This window comes from Channa argus, chromosome 1, assembly GCF_033026475.1.
Source record: "Channa argus isolate prfri chromosome 1, Channa argus male v1.0, whole genome shotgun sequence".
Lineage (NCBI taxonomy): Eukaryota > Metazoa > Chordata > Actinopteri > Anabantiformes > Channidae > Channa > Channa argus.
The window spans coordinates 18,506,388-18,523,957 of record NC_090197.1 but is presented as its reverse complement, the minus strand read 5'-3'; the positions used below and the strand labels follow the sequence as shown (position 1 = coordinate 18,523,957).

The 17,570-nt window shown below is 39.2% G+C and overlaps 3 protein-coding genes across 4 annotated transcripts; all 3 read right to left on the bottom strand.

Annotated features, from left to right (window-relative positions):
* Window positions 1-241: 241 nt before the first annotated feature.
* Window positions 242-5,068, bottom strand: snx10a (sorting nexin 10a). The gene is made up of 8 exons (XM_067481676.1): window positions 4,777-5,068; window positions 3,442-3,488; window positions 3,183-3,269; window positions 3,007-3,107; window positions 2,771-2,869; window positions 2,487-2,681; window positions 2,351-2,397; window positions 242-783 (listed from the first exon to the last, which is right to left on the bottom strand). Exons 2-8 carry the CDS (start codon window positions 3,472-3,474, stop codon window positions 650-652), a joined length of 696 nt encoding a protein of 231 aa, XP_067337777.1. The 5' UTR covers window positions 3,475-3,488; window positions 4,777-5,068; the 3' UTR covers window positions 242-649.
* A 2,375-nt stretch (window positions 5,069-7,443) lies between these two features.
* Window positions 7,444-10,293, bottom strand: cbx3a (chromobox homolog 3a (HP1 gamma homolog, Drosophila)). 2 transcript variants are annotated; one of them, XM_067504629.1, is made up of 5 exons: window positions 10,067-10,293; window positions 9,201-9,354; window positions 8,824-8,980; window positions 8,412-8,506; window positions 7,444-8,151 (listed from the first exon to the last, which is right to left on the bottom strand). In XM_067504629.1, the coding sequence occupies exons 2-5, from the start codon at window positions 9,344-9,346 to the stop codon at window positions 8,025-8,027; spliced, it is 525 nt and encodes a 174-aa protein (XP_067360730.1). In that variant the 5' UTR covers window positions 9,347-9,354; window positions 10,067-10,293; the 3' UTR covers window positions 7,444-8,024. The 2 variants fall into 2 exon arrangements, with proteins under 2 accessions (XP_067360730.1, XP_067360720.1); XM_067504619.1 differs by having other exon boundaries at window positions 10,027-10,290.
* A 619-nt stretch (window positions 10,294-10,912) lies between these two features.
* On the bottom strand, window positions 10,913-16,745 carry nfe2l3 (nfe2 like bZIP transcription factor 3). The gene is made up of 5 exons (XM_067504607.1): window positions 15,521-16,745; window positions 13,763-13,837; window positions 13,292-13,405; window positions 12,683-13,127; window positions 10,913-12,566 (listed from the first exon to the last, which is right to left on the bottom strand). Exons 1-5 carry the CDS (start codon window positions 16,034-16,036, stop codon window positions 11,794-11,796), a joined length of 1,923 nt encoding a protein of 640 aa, XP_067360708.1. The 5' UTR covers window positions 16,037-16,745; the 3' UTR covers window positions 10,913-11,793.
* Between the last annotated feature and the right edge of the window lie 825 nt (window positions 16,746-17,570).

The following is a 17,570-nucleotide window of genomic DNA, read 5'->3' as shown; positions in this document are numbered from 1 at the left end:
CAACGTGGTCTGTTCACAACTCAGTGGACATCCTAATTGCTTCGAAATACAATTGGGTTTGGGCTTTGTTTGGTGTTTTGGAGGTATGAAGCGCATCAATGCACACTGGAAATTGAGTTATAAATTACCAAGCTGAAATAGACAAGTACTGTGAATACTCAATATAAAAATGCTAGATGTTATCCCCTTTGAAAACGGAGATGCGAGTATGTATATACACACACACAGAAAGACAAGATGCCACTGCTTGCAGCTGCATTTTATTTAGTCAGAAAAATGACTGGCTCTGAACCAAACAATGCACGTGTGGGTATGTGTGCCGTAGGCCTGTCATGGGATACGTTGATAAAGTCAACCTTAACAGCACAGACGGAGAGTTCCAAACACAAACCGCTGGGACTGAGAAAACGACAGAGGATGAGGAAAAGAGAAATGTCCATTCACCCAGAGCTTTCCCACCACGTTGCGTGTGTGTAGGTATGTGTCTGGGTCTGTGCTTGCCATATGAATACAGCTCATTGGCTGGTGTGTGAAGTCACTGACAGCTTCATTATGGCTTGTGCGCACAGAGAGACAGCACCATCCAGGGGACCAAGGGAAGAGAACAGAGATGTGGGACAGGTCAGGTTTACTGCTGGGTTAGTCCACGTCAGTCCAGTGGAGTAGCAGGGGTGGTCGTGGGGACAGCTGCTGTCTTCTTTAATGAGCCAAGGCCTCCTTCATCAGCTTTCAATTTACAAGTCTGTCCACCACTCCTGTACTGCACCAGTGTCACACCAAACCCTAAAATAGCACACAGTTGTTCAAGGCTGTCTTGTTTCTTTCTGGTGATTCCCAGGTGCAGTCTCAAATAGTTAAATTAATTTGCTGTCTTACTTTAATTAGATGACTTCACCTGGGAAAGTTGAAATGTGACTGAAGCACTGAGGATACTTAAAAACCAGTACATCCACTTGGCAAAAAATACATTTCATATAGTAGCAAGAGATATTCCAGATTGTAGAGAGCAAAGAAGGGCTTGATTCACTGGCACAAATCTTAGTCCCTGAAGATAGGTACATACAGTGTCTATCCACTTTCTAGTTCATTGGGTACACCGACATCAACTGATTGGCAGCCCAAAATCCTAAACCCCATGTTCATGAAAGTTAATTATTTTGGCCTTAGACTAAGTCACCCCAACATACCAACTCTAAATCAGTTCCTAAAGTGAATTTTACAAGCTTTATGAAACTTAAAATTGTTGCAAGGTTCATACATTTGTCCATTAACCTTGTTTACATTTACACACACCCACCATCCATAACATTAATACAACCTGGTGGATTTAATGTTGCGAACAGGGGTCAGCGTGGTGGTGGGACAAACACGCACTTCTGGCCGTGACGGTAACTGTGCTTTGAAGCTTGTGTATAGGGCTGTATAGACACAGACCAGTGAGGTCTAGTGGGTATTAAGAAGTTATGGCTGGTGTACCTATAACGTAGCAATATTATAAACACAATATATTTGTATGACCACTGACCAGCTCACACAGAGAAAGCCAAGGAAGAAAAGTGCATTTAAGGATGGTTCCTAAAGCCTTGCAAGAAGGTTTTTCAAATATATATATATGTGCACATGATACAATGCAAAAGATCAGAGTTAACTCCTATCAGCCTTGTGGACAATAACTACACTACTGTAGTTCCATGTCCTGTGATGTCTACACTCCCTCTACTGGGCTCTTCAAACAGTGCATCATCCTGGCTTGTTATTCAACACAAGTTACAAGATACAGTGAAAGAAATGTGCCACCACTTAAAAATTTTGCCAAATTGGAATACGTGGAACATTTTGACAAGGCTGTGACAGAAAGAGACAATTTATTTATCCATTGACAAATGATAAAATTATTCTCAAATATTTTCTAAAATGAAAAAAAAAAAAAAAAAAAAAAAAAGTCTACAATTGAAACCGTCCCTTTGCTAACCTCAATGTTGCTTTAGTGCCAATAAAAATTACACATAATATAAGAATTTGTTAAAGTAAATTTTTACTATACATTTTTTTAAAACATGAAAAAATATTTTTTCCAAGTACACTAAGTTAAATGACTGTCACATGTTAAGAAAGAACCAATTCAAATTATTAAAAGAAAATCATTTAAGGGAAGAATGCAGCTAACAAAGTAAAACAATGCTTTTTGCTCTAAGAATTTCACGGCCAATCAAAAACAAATATATTGATACAGGAAGGTGCAGTACAACTGCTGTGTGTCAGGACTCTTTGAGGGGGTGGGGCACTCTGAAAGACAGCTGAACGGCTGTTTGGTCTCTATCTGAGGACTCTAAGAAGGGTAGGGGGCTACCTCGAACTGAAGTGTCCATACTGAGTCCCAAGCCTGATGATGATGAGCTGTTATGAGAGAGAGACGAAAAGGTTCATTCAGCATCCAATATCAAAACCTGGTCTTTAAAGTAAACCCTTGTGCCCAAAGCTTGCACCTTTCACAGTCGGAGTCACAGGAGGCCTTGTCCTCTAATCTACTAATGTAACCGCAGCTGGACCGCTGAATGGCTTCAGCCACTGTGTACCTGGTCTTACCACAAGCACACGCGTCAATCTTTGCAGTGCTGAGATCTGACTGGAGGAACAGATGGAGCCGACTGTCTGATAAAAATAATGGTGTTTGAACAACACTAGAAGAAAAGATAAGTCAGTAACCATTATTAGGCCAAACTAACTTTAAAAACGGTGGAACAGTACTGTTGTTTCCATTGGTCCACACCTTTCTAAAAACTCCTGCAGACCCTTCATCCTTTGCATGACCTGTTCTGTGTTCCTCATACGGAAGAAGGGGTTTCGAGGCGGCAACTTAGGCAATACTCTGGAGACGGAACAAAAACAAAAATAAGGAAAATGCATTTAACACATTTTGCATTCTTAAAGTCACAATGTAAATCCAATTTTATTCAAATAGGCTACCACATGTCAAATGAGATAAAAATTAACTTATGAACACACATGATCAGAGCATTCTGTTCCAGACAATGACGCAGCCAAACAAACTCACTGTAACGCCGCCTTACACAGGAAGTCTTCTTTCGAAAACACATGCTATTTGTCTACAGAGGGAGACATTTCAATAAGCATACATTTGAAGAAAAAAAAAACCTAGACATTTTGCAAGTGGCACTTACATGTAAACAAATCTCATAATCAATGTGTGTTTGCCAGAGGTCAGCTCTATGAAGCCTTGCATCACCAACACAAATACTGATGAACTCCTGCAAAATTTAAAAGATTTAATTTCCATCTATCAAGAGGTTTCTCAAGATATAGGTATGAGAAAAATATTTGAGCATGAAAAAAAAAAAAAAAAAAACTCTGGCCCCAGTTATGAAACACATCAAACCAGCTGCAAGAGGGCAAATATATACATACAGTTTGAACACTTACATTGTCTGAGAGATTGTCTAGCATAGTCTCCATAACAGGAACAAAACCTGCAAGATAGAGCTTTTAGAACAATAATACTATATCCTGTTATAAATGAAATGAGTCATAGTTCACCACTATGATGCACGGTCATTAAGAGAAAGATCTGTTTTGTAAAGGAGAGGCATGGCTTGCACTAAATACTTCAAGGACTCATTGATTTGGAGAAGATGTGGCATGAAGGGAAACAATGAGCATAAGAGGGATTTAGCTTTTAGTAGAGGAAACAAAATGGACCCACAATAAAGCCTTCCCCCGAAATACAGTGGGCTCACTGAACAAATAAACCTATTATAGTGCCAGTTAACTGGTAAGATGCAACACTTGTTGAAACACCACAGTACATTCCTCCATGATTAGGGACTGCATGGGGAAAGGGTTGTTCCAACATGACGTGGAACTTTCTATTCAGTCTCTACAGCGTGGCCTCATATGATCTAAAGCCATATCGAATGGCTTCAGCCACACTTTGATCATGTGCCACTACATGTCTTCACTGCTCACATGCCATATCCAAGCAGAGTCAATAGGTTAAACAATGTTAGAAAATAAATTCACGGGGCTCCCTGATACAGGGTCTCCGAACCAGACTCCGCCACACTGGAAGAAATGACATGAAATTATCTAATCTAATGGAGATTCCCTGCAAAACATGTCCTACTGACAGCATCACATTCATGATAATCTACTGTTTGTTTATGTTAACAGATCTGATTTAAATCTGATTTACAAGGCATGAACACTTTTGGGGGGGGGGGGAGTCAGGGATTCCACAAAATCCCACCTGGTCAAATGAGATCACAGAACTGAAAGAACCATCCATTTCATCCCATTATGCCATTATACATAACTGAATTTAGTTTGGGCTGCAAAAATCTACAGTTCATGCACTAAATCCCTGATTTATAACAAATCAGTTGTTATCTACTAGCTTTGAGCAAGATCGTATGGTCAAAACATGGCATTTCCATTATCAGCTCAAATTAACTGCAGTGTAATGTCGTAAAAAGCCAATGTGAAATAAATCTGAATAAAATCTGATGTCATCACTTCACCATAGTAGTATTTCAGTTTAATATTAAAAGCTCTTTGAGTAACAACTCTTCCACACTAACAACATGAATTCTCATTCTTAATTTCGTTTCATTGTCCTTCACAAAGAAGAAAGCAAAACCCAGTTGAAGACATTTGACTCTTTAATAACCAAGCTGACATGAGACAAAAAGAAAAACTGCTTTACTGAAAAGTAGAAAGTATTCTGTAAGTAAAGTATTCTGTTTTCTAATTCTGACCTACCTTTCCCGTTCTTTACCTCCCAGGCAGTCGCCCGGTGTTTGTGGACAACCAGGAGCAGTTCAGTGTTGGGCTTGAGGCTCAGCCCTGCTTGAATTAACTCCTGCTGATAACTACTCGGTGTGACATCTGCATCCAAGTTTGTTCACGCCCTTTTTTGCTCCCAGCAGGCCACACCGCTATAAAGCATACACTAGCCACGAAGTTAAAAAAGCTGTAAAAATACATTTAAATCGCTTAAATAGGCCACACGGAACGACAATAATCATCTCACCAGTCTTGAGAAAAACGTGTTGCGTGTCGTCAAAGCGCACCTGTCCCCAATTCACTGTGTGGGATCATTTTAAATGGTCTCACCTGTTCGGAGAAGGTGGACTAATGGTAAGTTAGTGCAAAAATACAAACGATGGACGAACCATCACTTTAAATAACAGCCTACAACCATAATCAAGTTCCCAGTGTGCGCTATTTTATTGTTTATTTTGCAAAATGCCACATTAAAGTTTGTGACGAAAAGCCATCGAAGAGTTGTCGACCATGGCAGAGTCAAAATATATTATTTTTGGTAAAATTTGCTGTGATATGCGACTTATTCGGTTACTTGTTATGTGAGCACGAGCTAGAGATGAGGACTTAAATGACTTCAGTGAAATTGGCAGTCTACCATACGTTTCATGAATTTCACATGGCTTTCATGGTCTGAACTGAACCGCACTGCTCATTTGCACACTGCCAGCCTGGGAGTTGTGGCAAATAAACATTTTTAAAATTGTTGTTAGACTATAGGGGATTAAGTTTTGACAGATGCTTGCCTGACATTTTGTGTCTTTAGTCTGCTCTTAAGACCCCTGCATGCATTCAATTGTCTTCATTTGGAGACTGATGACTATCAACAATTTTTACTTCTGGTTTAAAGTCAAATATTTATGGCTGTTACGAAAGAAAAAGCCAACTTGGGGAAACTGCTTCAAGTGACTTGAAATATAGACATGTACCCAGTTTTCATTCACAGTGAGATTTAAACAAAAGGGTAGTTTACTTTAACATGCCAAAAAGTTATCCTATAGAATCTGCATAATAAAGCTTCCACTTGGTAGACATATTGTCAAGCATATGAACATGAAAAAATATATATATTTGAAGTGTCTTATCTAGAAATATCATGTTGTGCTCTAGTAAGTTACTGAGAAAACAATTGCAAACAGGTAAATGTGCTGCAAATGTTTTGACTTAAGAATATTGATTTTAAGATGTCCTGTAATATGGGAATATAATTGTAATAGTGTGCTGTTTGTGCTTCACATCACTGGTTGTCAATCATTATATAAAACTAAACAATCAGACCTTTTGCATGTAGCGTTCCTTGTATATGATCAAACAGTATAGTTTTAAATAATTTGCAAAGAAATATGCTTTTATGTGGTGATTCATGATTGTTTACTGGTAGAATTATTTTGTGATAGGTCTTGATTGCAATTACTCCTTGCAATTGCTGCTGGTACAACTTAGAAATTGTCTGTAAGCTGTCAATCTGGAACTGGTCCTAGTCAGCTTAACTCTGAAATTCTTGCAAGGGAACTAAATACTCTGATTTACCAAATAAACAACCAAACAATAATGCACAAAGGTCTACAGTGCATCTCATATGCTCAAATGCCAGTCATGAGATCTCAGCACTACTGCAGAGGTAACCATGGCACCTATTAACACAATTGAGCTGCTAAAGTACTGAGCTATAATGATACTTAAAGTGAAACCCTAGATGGGCAGGGGTAGAAATATTCAGTCAGGTTAAAAAGAGTAACACAATGGAAAAATGTTGTTATAATTGGCACGTTAACCTTCAAAAAGCTAAAGTGTTACATTTGGATAAACACAGTGGATGCACCACCAAACTGTGGAAGAACAAGCTCGAATACATTGACCAGGAAAGAGAACATTAGAAACATACATTTAGGGTTACAAATTAACAAGCTCCAGGTTTCAAGCTCCTAACAAATGGAATGATTTGTGAACATGTTCGCCCTTCAGTAATCCATTTAGACCAAAATTCAATTTAAAAATATCTACATTTGCAGCTCACTTTATTTACCATTATATACCATTTATTTTCTTACCCAATATAATACAGTGATGGATAACAGTGCTCCAAAAGGTAAATGGTCTGCTTATATAAGCACTTTACAATGTTGCTTGTCACTCACCTATTTGCACACTGATAGTGATGGCTGCCATGCAAGATGCTCACCTGACCCACTGGGAGCAACTCTGGGGTTCAGTGCTTGCCCAAGGATGCTTCAACATGTAGCCAGGAGGGACCAGGAGTTCAACAGTGGACAACTGCCTTATTAACTGAGCTATAGTCATCTCCAACTTTGGCTTTATAACAACCTTTTCAGAGTTTATTTAGTTTTTGGCCAGTATTCTAGCTACACCAATGATTATGTAGGAGATTATTTTAAGATTATATACCAACAAAACTAAAGAAATTTTGGAGAGATTTTGATTTTGACAGGAGTTTTTTTTTTTGTGAAGCTGTCAAATTGAAGTTAAACTGACAATGTTTTAAAAATATTTTTTAAAAAAATAAAAAAGGTGAAAAGCTTGCAAAGGCAGGGTGAATTCCTTTACGGGCACTGTAGATTTTTACTGTGAAAGTAAGCAATGGAGTGTGGTCACATAAAACCTTTATTAGAACTTCAAATAATATTTACAGTGTACAAAATGCACTTCAAACAAAACATTAGTACTAACGAGGAACAAAATATATCTGCATCTTACATGAAATTAAGATTGTGATACAAGAACTGACCAGTTTCTACAAGATATGAACAGTTGTGGATTTTAGTCAAAACAAATGGCCTTTATACTGCCATCACGCAAATCACAACACCATCGCCTGCATTCTCTCAATCACTTCATCTAATATAGAGGTCATCAAACTGCCCTATTCTGCTTGTCTTCCCCCAACTATCCATGCCCAACCCACTACCTGGATCAGGGTGCTTTTAGTCAATCAGAACCTGGAAGCAGTGGGCTGGGCAGGTTTTGGTTTGGTTTAAAACCTCGAGCTGATGATCACTGATCTAATATGTACAACACAGCTCTCCTTGACTGCCATATAATGAAAGTGTTGAAAAGTCTTAAAGATAACTAAGACAGCTAAAAGAAGAAGGCAAGCCAAAGAAAATTCAGTCCTGAGGAAAGGGCATAGGTGCTGCAAGGGCCTGCAAGGACCAAAAGAACTACTACTACTGAGCTTCATCTTCCGGACAAGAATGCCATGTCAGTCTCTCCTCATAAAAGGAAATGACCACCTGAGGGCAGCGAGTATTGGCCTCACGAGCGGGGACCAGATCTGCTTCATCTGAATCTTTCCTGCAGAAAATGAAAGGGGCAGGGGAATTACAGTAGCTGATTGTCCACCATGAAGATTTTTTTCTTAAATAAACAAATTGGAGGAAAAAAAAACGGTTACAGCAGCAATACAGGAATAGACGTACAATTTATTATCAACAAGGGAATTCTACAAAGCAACAGTTTCATCACAAATACTAGTTTTACTGACAGGAATGGGGAATGAGATTGGGAGTCCCAGACATAACTTGAGCATAAGATTTTTAAAATTCTGTACCCACCATTTCATTAGGAACATTAACTCCCCACTACTGTCTGTTGCACCAATGATGCGTTCTGGTTCAAGGTTCCTAGCAAAGCCACGTGGTTTCTCAGCCTGTACATGGCAATAACAAATCAAATTAGCATATGCAAAAAATTGGAGCAGTGATTTGTGTTATATTCAGATTATGAAGACTTTATTAAATTATAGACCATCTCCAGGATAGCTTCAGTAACTGTAAAAGCTCTACTTTGATAGATTTTAATGTGCATCATGTAACAAAAGGGATTTGACAAGTTTTGGGTGGCCCAAGATGTTTGGCTATAAAAATTCGAACCACCATATCTTTATTATTGGACTTCTAATTTCCAAAATGATGTCTCTGGTAAACTCCTTGTTGGAAATGCACTAAAAAGGCCAAGTGAACTCACCACATCTTTCTTTTTAGCTTCTGTCTCTGGTTCTTCTGTCGATGCCTTCCTCTTAACAGGAGCTGGTTTCTCCTTAACATTCTTCTGTGATTCCAAAAACGCGGAGATCAACTCTGGACAATCAAGGTTCTCTTCAGGCTCCCAGGTATTGTCAGCACTAAAAGGGGCAGTAAGGAGGTCAACATTGCATTTCTAAATATCCCTTAACACTGAAAGCAAGATAGGTCCAAACAATAATAATTAAAACATTGGCAGCTTTTATAGAGAACGGCACCTTCTTCATGCAACATCTATGGCTATAGACAAAAGCATAGCACAACCCCATACCAGGGAAGCACTTCCAGCTCTGCAGGGCGCAGGTGTCCCAGGCAACTCACTCTGTAAATCCTTTCCACTTCAGGTAGAACTCTACTTTTCCATTTACAACACGTTGGTCGAGCACTTTTTCCACAACAAATTCTTCAGGTTCCTCCTGTGTCTCATGTGAAGACCTCTTACCCTTGATATTCTGCTTCTTGCCCATTTTGATCTCTAAAAAACAAAAAGGTGTGTAAGACTTATCAATTGGTTTGTGCGTTGTCAAGCCAACAATTACCAATTCCTCAACTGATGAAGCCGGCATCAAGATTTAACTGGAACAATGCAACGCGTAAGTAGGCTAATCTCGTAAAAAAAAAAAACAAACAAAAAAAACGAAAAGCTAGCCAAATCACAATAGAATGTCACGTAAGTTAGCAAGCGCGCTAACTGAAGCGGTTAAGATTTAAAGCCAGGGCGGCTGACAACCTCTCCTTCGTCGCCAACTATTCTATAACAGTTATAAATTAAGATACATGATATTAAACGAACGACCAACGTTTAAGTTAGTTGTTTTACATGAGCAATTATGGAAATTCACGTTCGTGAGTCTGGCCAAGCTAAAAACGTTCAAGTAACGTTAACCTTTGAAGGCCAGAGATTCAAGTGAACCCCGAAATAAAGGGCTTTGCTTTTACAAAGTTGATTTTAATGCAAATGAAAGTCACCGAGAACACTGCCGTAAAACCTTTGAGTGATAATATGTTAGCATGCACTGACAATAACTTTCTCACTCAGTTTGCTTAACTCACTTAGCCGCTAATGTTTAGGAAACATCCTAAAAACAATCGTTAACTTGCTTGGTAAGTGCTGCGTTTAAAGTGAAAGTCATTCTTGCATACGTACCAAATGTAAATTAGAAATTGATTCGGCGATGCCTCCTTACCACGCGGTCTCTCCTTTATCTTTTGTATGTAATATGCGCTGCAACAGGCGCCAAGCTAACAGGGAGTCTACGGAAGCCTGGAAGCAAAACACTCTTCGCCCTACACCACATGGGAATTCTCGGTTTCGTGCCGCTTTAAATGCTGGCATAAAATGTACCAAATTGAGATCATATGCCTGGCCTTCGGGAAGTTACTTTCAACTGTATGAGAACGATGTTTATCCGAAATGTGACGCTGTAAAATTGGTTGTAATGAAATCCAATTTTACTTATAGATTGGCTCTACACTATCACGTGGCTTTCAGACAGGGGGTAGCTACTGATTATGAAGAAAAAAGGGACCGACATAAGAGACAGATTTTAAAGAGAAAGAACCTCTGCAAGAGCGTTTTAAATTTTGCTTTTCAAAAGTCGTACTACCAACGACCACCATGCAGTCAAAAACACCTGGCCCCAGCTACAAAGACAAATAATTAGAAAATGTATACAGTTATAAAAAGGAATTTATGAAGTAACATGAAGAATTTTCTCTTAAGTCACTCAAACCATTTGATTTACCTTTCTTTATATGACTTGCTTACTGGCCTAACACCATGAAAAGCGGGCGGCCATAGCACCATGTATTTCCTTCAACTCTCAGATCATTTATAATTTGTAAAACACAACAGAGATTCAGATCTTTTAGAGTGTGGGATTTTTGTTCCAGAAATAGCACGGTGTGTATCCATTATGGACCGTTTCAATGACAGATTTGTAGCTAATGAAGGAAAATTCCCCAAGGTGCCAAAACCTATAACACAAATTAATGTGTAACTTAGAATATAATCGTGCCAAAAAAGTATTACGTAAGGTTAGGCACAATTGTGCTTTTAATTAAACAACATCAAGGACAAGCATTAAATGACAGATTTAAACAAATGTTATGATCATGTTTATCTGTGGCTCATATGAACACACAACAATCACTTATCAAATGCAAATTAAGGCCTTGTCTGTTTAATCATTGGTATATTGTGGTTATAAACAAAAAGGGAAATGAGAAGACCAAAACATTTTAGGTCAAATATGTGTTCAACATGGCACAACCATAAAATAAAAGAAACTTAATTTTTGATAGGTAATGCCATAATATTTTTACCACTTTAAAGTATCAATAAAAAAAAAAAAAAAAAAAAACATCTCATGATGTTTCGGAACCTCAAAAACTTCATAAATAAATATTATCTCTAATCTCCTTTTTATATTTAATAGGCATTCAGTAAGAGACAAGATTACATGAAAACAAACCAACAGACTCGTTTTAGCTCTATTCAGTAACAAATCTGGCCACAACAAAACCACAAATCTGTTGACATATCTGGTTGTCTATGCTCACCTATTAAAACCATAAAACTCAATAAATGTTAACAGGCACAAAGAAAGAATTACAAGCAGCTTAGCTGTTCCCTTAAACCACTCCTGGTGCCTTGTCCATCTTTATTAAGCAAATGATGTCCAGTGTGTAAGCTACTTTCCCCCCCCATTTTATTTACAGAACATTGTGTTTATTTAAAAAAGTTTTTTTTTGCAGTTTTTGCCGATTTAGGCTCCCAGTAGCTATGATCCACATACTTTTACAAAAGGAGATCCCAAAACCAAAGTCAGGCAAGTAAGTTCTGTAATATCCAAGTAAAGAAGAAAAAAACAAAACCTAACTAAAAGCTCAAGTCCAAGCTTGCAATTCAGAGTCATTGCTTTTTCTCCTTCTTCCTCTTGTCCGTTTTGTTCCCAGTCGATGCAGAGACAGCAGGCCGCCTTACAGGCTGAACTACAACTCTTCCATTAGCTCCACACTGCAGGGTGAACCTTTCTGGGTTCAAGGGCTGTCCTGAATCATCTCTCAGATGAGCCAGGACATCTCTGGTCAGCTGCTGAATCTGCTGGCCCACAGCACCCATTGTCTTGGCTGTAAGCTGTTTCTCCCTCAGTAATCTGTCTCTCTGAACTTGTAGCCTTTCCACCTCCTCCTGAAGCCCAGTGATGGCATCTAGCTTGCGTTTGCGGCAGTTCTGTGCTGCCAATTTATTTTTCCCCCGCCTGCGGATATCCCTCAGGAGTGCCACCTGTTCAGGGGAGAAACCGTGACTGTCAAGTACATCCAGGAACTCCTCCACAGGCATGTTCACTATCTCCAGGACAGAGAAAGGAATGCACATAGCACGGGCACGAAGCTCATCTCGACTCAGTTCTCTCTCTTCCAACCTTGGCCCACTGTCATCACTGAAAGTATCCTCCTGTATGCCTTTGTGGGGAAGTGTTACTGATGGGGGGTTGACAAAACCTGAAGATGAGTAACTGTGGTCATGCCACACACTTTCACTCAGATGAGTGGATGACCATGTTGTGGTGTAGTCCATGAGGCCTTTTGAGGGGACTGAATCCGCCTCACTGCTGTAGCCTGTCGCTCCATACTCATCCTCACAGTATGAGCTTGATGATGATGAGGACATCTCAGATGAGCCTGGAAGAGTGAAGATTTATTTGTTTAGATTCATTTGTTACTAATTATGGCAACACGTACAACATTTCTTGAACTCCCTATAGCACAGATATGTAGTTGGAGAAATCTGAACCAACCTGGGGAAACTGGACCTTCACAGCTGCTCTCAAGGGAGAGACCAGAGTCCGAGTCCAAGTCCTCAAGGACCTGTGGGTCAATGTTCTGCAAACAGCCCATCAGCTGTGTGTCAATAGTGTCCAGGCTTTCTAAGCCTAACTGATTGATCTGGTCAAATACTGCTTCATCCAGACAGCCTCCCAGTGTGGTCTGCGATGATACATTTCCAGGTAAATTACACACTGAAGAAAAGGGAAGAGCAGCCATCCCTGGTGAGGTGCCTGAATTTGAGGAGGCCAGAGAGTCCAGTCGTAGGAGAGTTCGTTGTTGTTGGGTGACTGGTCTAGACACAGCTCTTTCCAGTGTGACATCAAAGGCTCCAATATTCGTTACCATAGCATCTTGCAAACTAACATCCTGACTGATTGCACTGACATCTGTGTCCGTAACAAACGAGTCCAAGTCCTACACACAAGACGCACATTTTAGTTTTACTTCATTCAAAATCATAATGGTACAATAAAATGTTGTAATATACTGGTGGTTCCAAATTTATACATCAGAATTACCTAGAATTAACCCTCATGTAATTTTCAGACATCTCTAATAAACATGAGCAAACAACTTACATCAAGATCAGTAACAGACAGAGAGAGTAATGAGCTCCAGTGCTGGTCGATGTCAATTGTAGGAGAAAGGTGTTGTGCTGGATCAGATAGTGCAGTGATGCCATCTAGAAGACCCTGAAACAGGCAAAAGTTGAAAGTCAGGAGGAAAGCCATCTGCATAGATTATTAGGAAAAGCAACAAGAATTCAGGCCTTCAATTTCATTCCAGTAATTACTATGAGGCAACATTTCAAATGTTACAGGTGTTACTAAACATGTATGCCATCACAATGGCAAAATAAGTAATGAAGTAGTGTGAGGATGTGATTTTCTGGTTAGAAATTGTTCAGCAGCGTAAAGTTCTTGAAAATGTTATATACTGATGAGTACTGTAGTGTGTAGCTACTTCCTAGTAAATAGGAAAATAATTTGTGCAACATTTTCAAGAGTCTACAGCCACTAATGAAGACAACTGTGATTAACAGATCATACCTCTTGTTCCAGCGTGGAACTGTGAGCCAGCTGAGTAACTAAAGCAGGTTCTTCCTCGTCTTTAACATCATTCTCCTGTTATGAAAAAGAAAAGCAGATAAAGAATTGGAAAATGATGGGTGAGGGTGGGGGGTTGGGGGGGGCAATAATTCCAGTTAGAAGGGAAAATAAAAACAATGAATTAACTGCCAAAGACCTTATTAGTGTGTTCTTTTACCTCCAGAAAGAAAATAACAAAAACTTAACTATAACTTAAACGTACTATAATAAACCTGCTAAGTGTGGTCAAGAGATGTGTGTTTGTTAATTTGTGTGTTAAAGTGGGACTTAGGTTGTTTTATTATAATAACAGACTGATTACCCTCAGAGATGACCTAACCCTGATGTAACTTGTGATAAAGCTTTTAATGTAAGTCGCCAGCTGTCTGCCACAAATACAAAATCCTTGACATTGCCACAGAGAGGCAGATAATTATTTCATATGCTGGAATGCTAAAAAATATGTAGTGTGTTTCAAAAAAAGATGATTGCGGAATTATATTGTTCCTTAAAGCTAGAGGCAAAAATATAACAAATAAAGGCTACTCTACACCAGTTCTGCTTGAGCTCTGTCTGCGCTTGTTGCCTTCTAGAGAAGAAGCTTTTCCAGCTTCACCTGCCTAATGAATCTACAGGGCTGTGGTCCTTTCAAACATTGTATTTCTGACAACCACAACATCTAGCCCCACAAGCAGTTAAGCCTCAGCTTATTTTAGATACGGTAAAGAGTAAAAAGATGTTCACATGGATATGTGATGTTGACACATCTATGTGAACAAGGAGCCTTGGAGGGGGTTGTGTTCGTGTATGGATCAATGCTTTTGTGAAAGTAAACAGGGCGTGGGTCAAAGCCTTAATTTTCCCCCTTTGAAGCCCCACAGCTGGCAGCTGGGTCAGAAGAAAGGGGATACAGTTACACAATTGGCGACATCAATTGCCCTCAGGACACAACATCCACCAAGCAGCTGTTACTAAACCGAGCTAGAAAAAGTGGGTCACTTGAAAAAACAAATTCAAAGCTTGGGCTGTGATTACAGCCTTTATTATATGTGTACTAAAACAACATTCAATGATAAGTGGGTGAAACTCTTGGCAAACAGCAGTTTTAAAGCTGCCTAGTGACCTGATGCACTAGTCTTATTTAGGTAGTTCATTCCATTGTCCTAACTACAACAGAGAGGGCCTAATATGACAAGTTCAATAGAGAGGAGTGACAGGTGCAGCAGACAGGTAGATGAATACTTGTGATGAAGTACATCAAACTAAACTGTAAAATTTACTGGTTATCTAGCAATGTTAATTATTTAAATTGCATCAGTTATGTACTGTTTAAACAAATTTAACAAATTCCACTGGTGAATACAAGTCACCTAATCTAGTAAGGCTAAGCTAGCACTGCCATAGTAGGTCCATACAAAGTGAAAGTGAACGCACATGTCAAGTTTCACCAACAGGTTATCATATTCTGTTGTAGGTAATTTTTCCTGGTGCATTATGTAACTTGTAACGTTATAATACAATAAGTTACTTGTTATAATATGGGTTGGTGCTGCTAGTTAGCTATTGATAGCATTAGCTTTTCTGGTAACCACGGAGGAGGCTTTAACTCTAATTTATCAACTCAGTTAAGTGTTTTGGTGGATCAGTCAACGTTAATGAAATGTGTGCTTAATTGGCAGCAAAATCGTATTAACTGGATGCTACAATACAGACACTTGCCTCTTTAAGAAACCCGCAAGCATCGGTGCTACAAGGCCCTTCTCCGAGTTCTGGGGTTGTTGGGCACACTTCTTGGCCACTGTCAGGCAGGTGTTCACAGTCATCACTGGCTCCGTTTCCGGGGCTTTCTAGCCCTGAGTTTGTCTCACTGGTGTTGCTGGATGGTGGCCCACAGTCAGCACTGTCAGGGGTGGAAACCTGGTGCACAAGCCATGCGTTCAACTGTGTGGGGAACCGCAGGGAGCCCAGGGTCCTCACCTCGTCAAGTAACCGGCGACTTGCAAAGAAATTGTCCAATTCGGTACATTTTGGGTGCACACCGTATCCGTCTAGAGTGTCTCTCAAAATATGAAATGGTGTCTGGATGTAGGCTGAGCTTGGACCTAAGTTAATATCTATCAGAGGAGTATAATAGCCGCTTAAGTAGCTGTCGATATCCACGCGAACTCCAATCAAACTGAGTAAGATCGTTAACTGAATTAGGCCTTCTGTGAAATATTTTTTCGCGATTTGCATTTTCTAAATACTTTCAGTACGGCATATAATTGTGAAATCCTGACCCAACAGTTCCCCTTTCCCAAATGGACAAAGGAAAGGCTTAACAAAAGAGCACGCCTTCCCCTGTCAGACAAAGAGGTCTGCCTGTACCGGCGAAATCGTTACGGCTATGCTAGCTGTTAGCAGTTAGCTATCAGCTTTAATTACCGGTTAAGGGGAACCGCTTGGCCCAAACATGGCGAAAAAGTTTTGGTTCAGTCCCTTATGATGCAGAAGGAATTCTTCGACGATACCGAACTACCGAACCTTCGTGGCGTTGCAAAATAAAGTGAAAATTAAACATCTATAAAGCCAAGTGCTGTTACCTTACAGTGTTGCTAATGGGAGAACTTCTTTTAGATTTACATAACTCATGCAGATTGGACTGACGCGTTAACCGGAATAGAATGTAATTGGACAATAACAATGTCAGTTTTACTATGGACCAATGAGAGTAAGGGACAGCACTCAGCCTACACACACTAGCTCCCACCCATAAACAAACTAAAAATATTATTTACAGTAGAATTTTGCCTGACATCACTAAATAGTTAGAAATAAAACACTATTTTTTGTATTAACCTCGGATTCAACAGTTTGTAAGTCCCAAATAGATGTCTCCTGCTCACGGTTAGACTGTAGTTCCCGGACGTTTGGGCTACTGACCTGCATTTGCCATGTTTGGTCTACTAGTGAGTGACTTGAACTTGTTAACGATCCACTCTCACAGAAAGGAAGTGCGACCGTCTAGTGAACACCCCCGTCCATTGGTTACCTGAAGGGGATTGGTTCCTACTTCAGTCACGCTTGTTATTGGACAGTTGACAGTTGAGTTAACTCTTGGCAGATGTAGGCTATTTAATATTGTTTCTTAAAGTAATGAATGCGTTGTACGTATCCATATATACAATAACTTACTTTGCACGTTAACTTAAAGTTTTAAAATATATCAAATATTATACAGTAGACTGCCCTTCGTAATAAAATAAAATTACCTACTCCAATTTGAATAATAAAATCTCTCTACAAAATTACAGTAATAGGTCGAAGCAAGCTAAAGCAGAAAACTCTACATATTCTAATTCTTTTATTGTTTTCTCTATTTATTTTCTTTTTGGATAAAACCCTGCTTTTAACCAAAGTGTTCAGATGCTGAATAATGCTTTACCTTTACCATACCATTATTGTACTGTTTATGCCAAAGTAAAGACTCTTAATGCATTACATAAAGCCCCCACTATTCATTATAATAAAATAAGAGGGAGAAAGAGTGTGTCATGTTTCTCTGAGCCCTATCTTTTGATTTTAGAGAGACCAACACTTGTATGAGTGTATCAAATAAAATACCAATAAAGATATAATACTCATGCCCTGATACACATGGACATTTAGGAAAACTGTTTGGCCAGAATAACACTTGTTTATATGTAGTTACCCAAGGCCTATGCAGGCTTATGTCAGTAGCGTAACTTTGAACATCCTTGAGTTTAATCAAAAGAACAGAACATAACAG

Excerpts from the sequence above, each read along its gene's own strand:
- snx10a (XM_067481676.1), bottom strand. The coding sequence starts at position 3,474 with ATGGAGACTATGCTAGACAATCTCTCAGACAAT. Across the intron at positions 2,398-2,486 it reads TGTGACTCCGACTGTGAAAG|CTCATCATCATCAGGCTTGG; the intron begins GTGCAAGCTTTG and ends CTCTCATAACAG. Across the intron at positions 784-2,350 it reads TATGGACACTTCAGTTCGAG|GGTTTGGTGTGACACTGGTG; the intron begins GTAGCCCCCTAC and ends GTGCTATTTTAG.
- cbx3a (XM_067504629.1), bottom strand. The coding sequence starts at position 9,346 with ATGGGCAAGAAGCAGAATATCAAGGGTAAGAGGTCTTCACATGAGACA. Across the intron at positions 8,981-9,200 it reads AAGTGGAAAGGATTTACAGA|TGCTGACAATACCTGGGAGC; the intron begins GTGAGTTGCCTG and ends TGCCCCTTTTAG. Across the intron at positions 8,507-8,823 it reads AAGCTAAAAAGAAAGATGTG|GCTGAGAAACCACGTGGCTT; the intron begins GTGAGTTCACTT and ends TGCCATGTACAG.
- nfe2l3 (XM_067504607.1), bottom strand. The coding sequence starts at position 16,036 with ATGCAAATCGCGAAAAAATATTTCACAGAAGGCCTAATTCAGTTAACG. Across the intron at positions 13,838-15,520 it reads CTTGCGGGTTTCTTAAAGAG|GAGAATGATGTTAAAGACGA; the intron begins GCAAGTGTCTGT and ends TTTTCATAACAG. Across the intron at positions 13,406-13,762 it reads GTTCCACGCTGGAACAAGAG|GGTCTTCTAGATGGCATCAC; the intron begins GTATGATCTGTT and ends TGCCTGTTTCAG.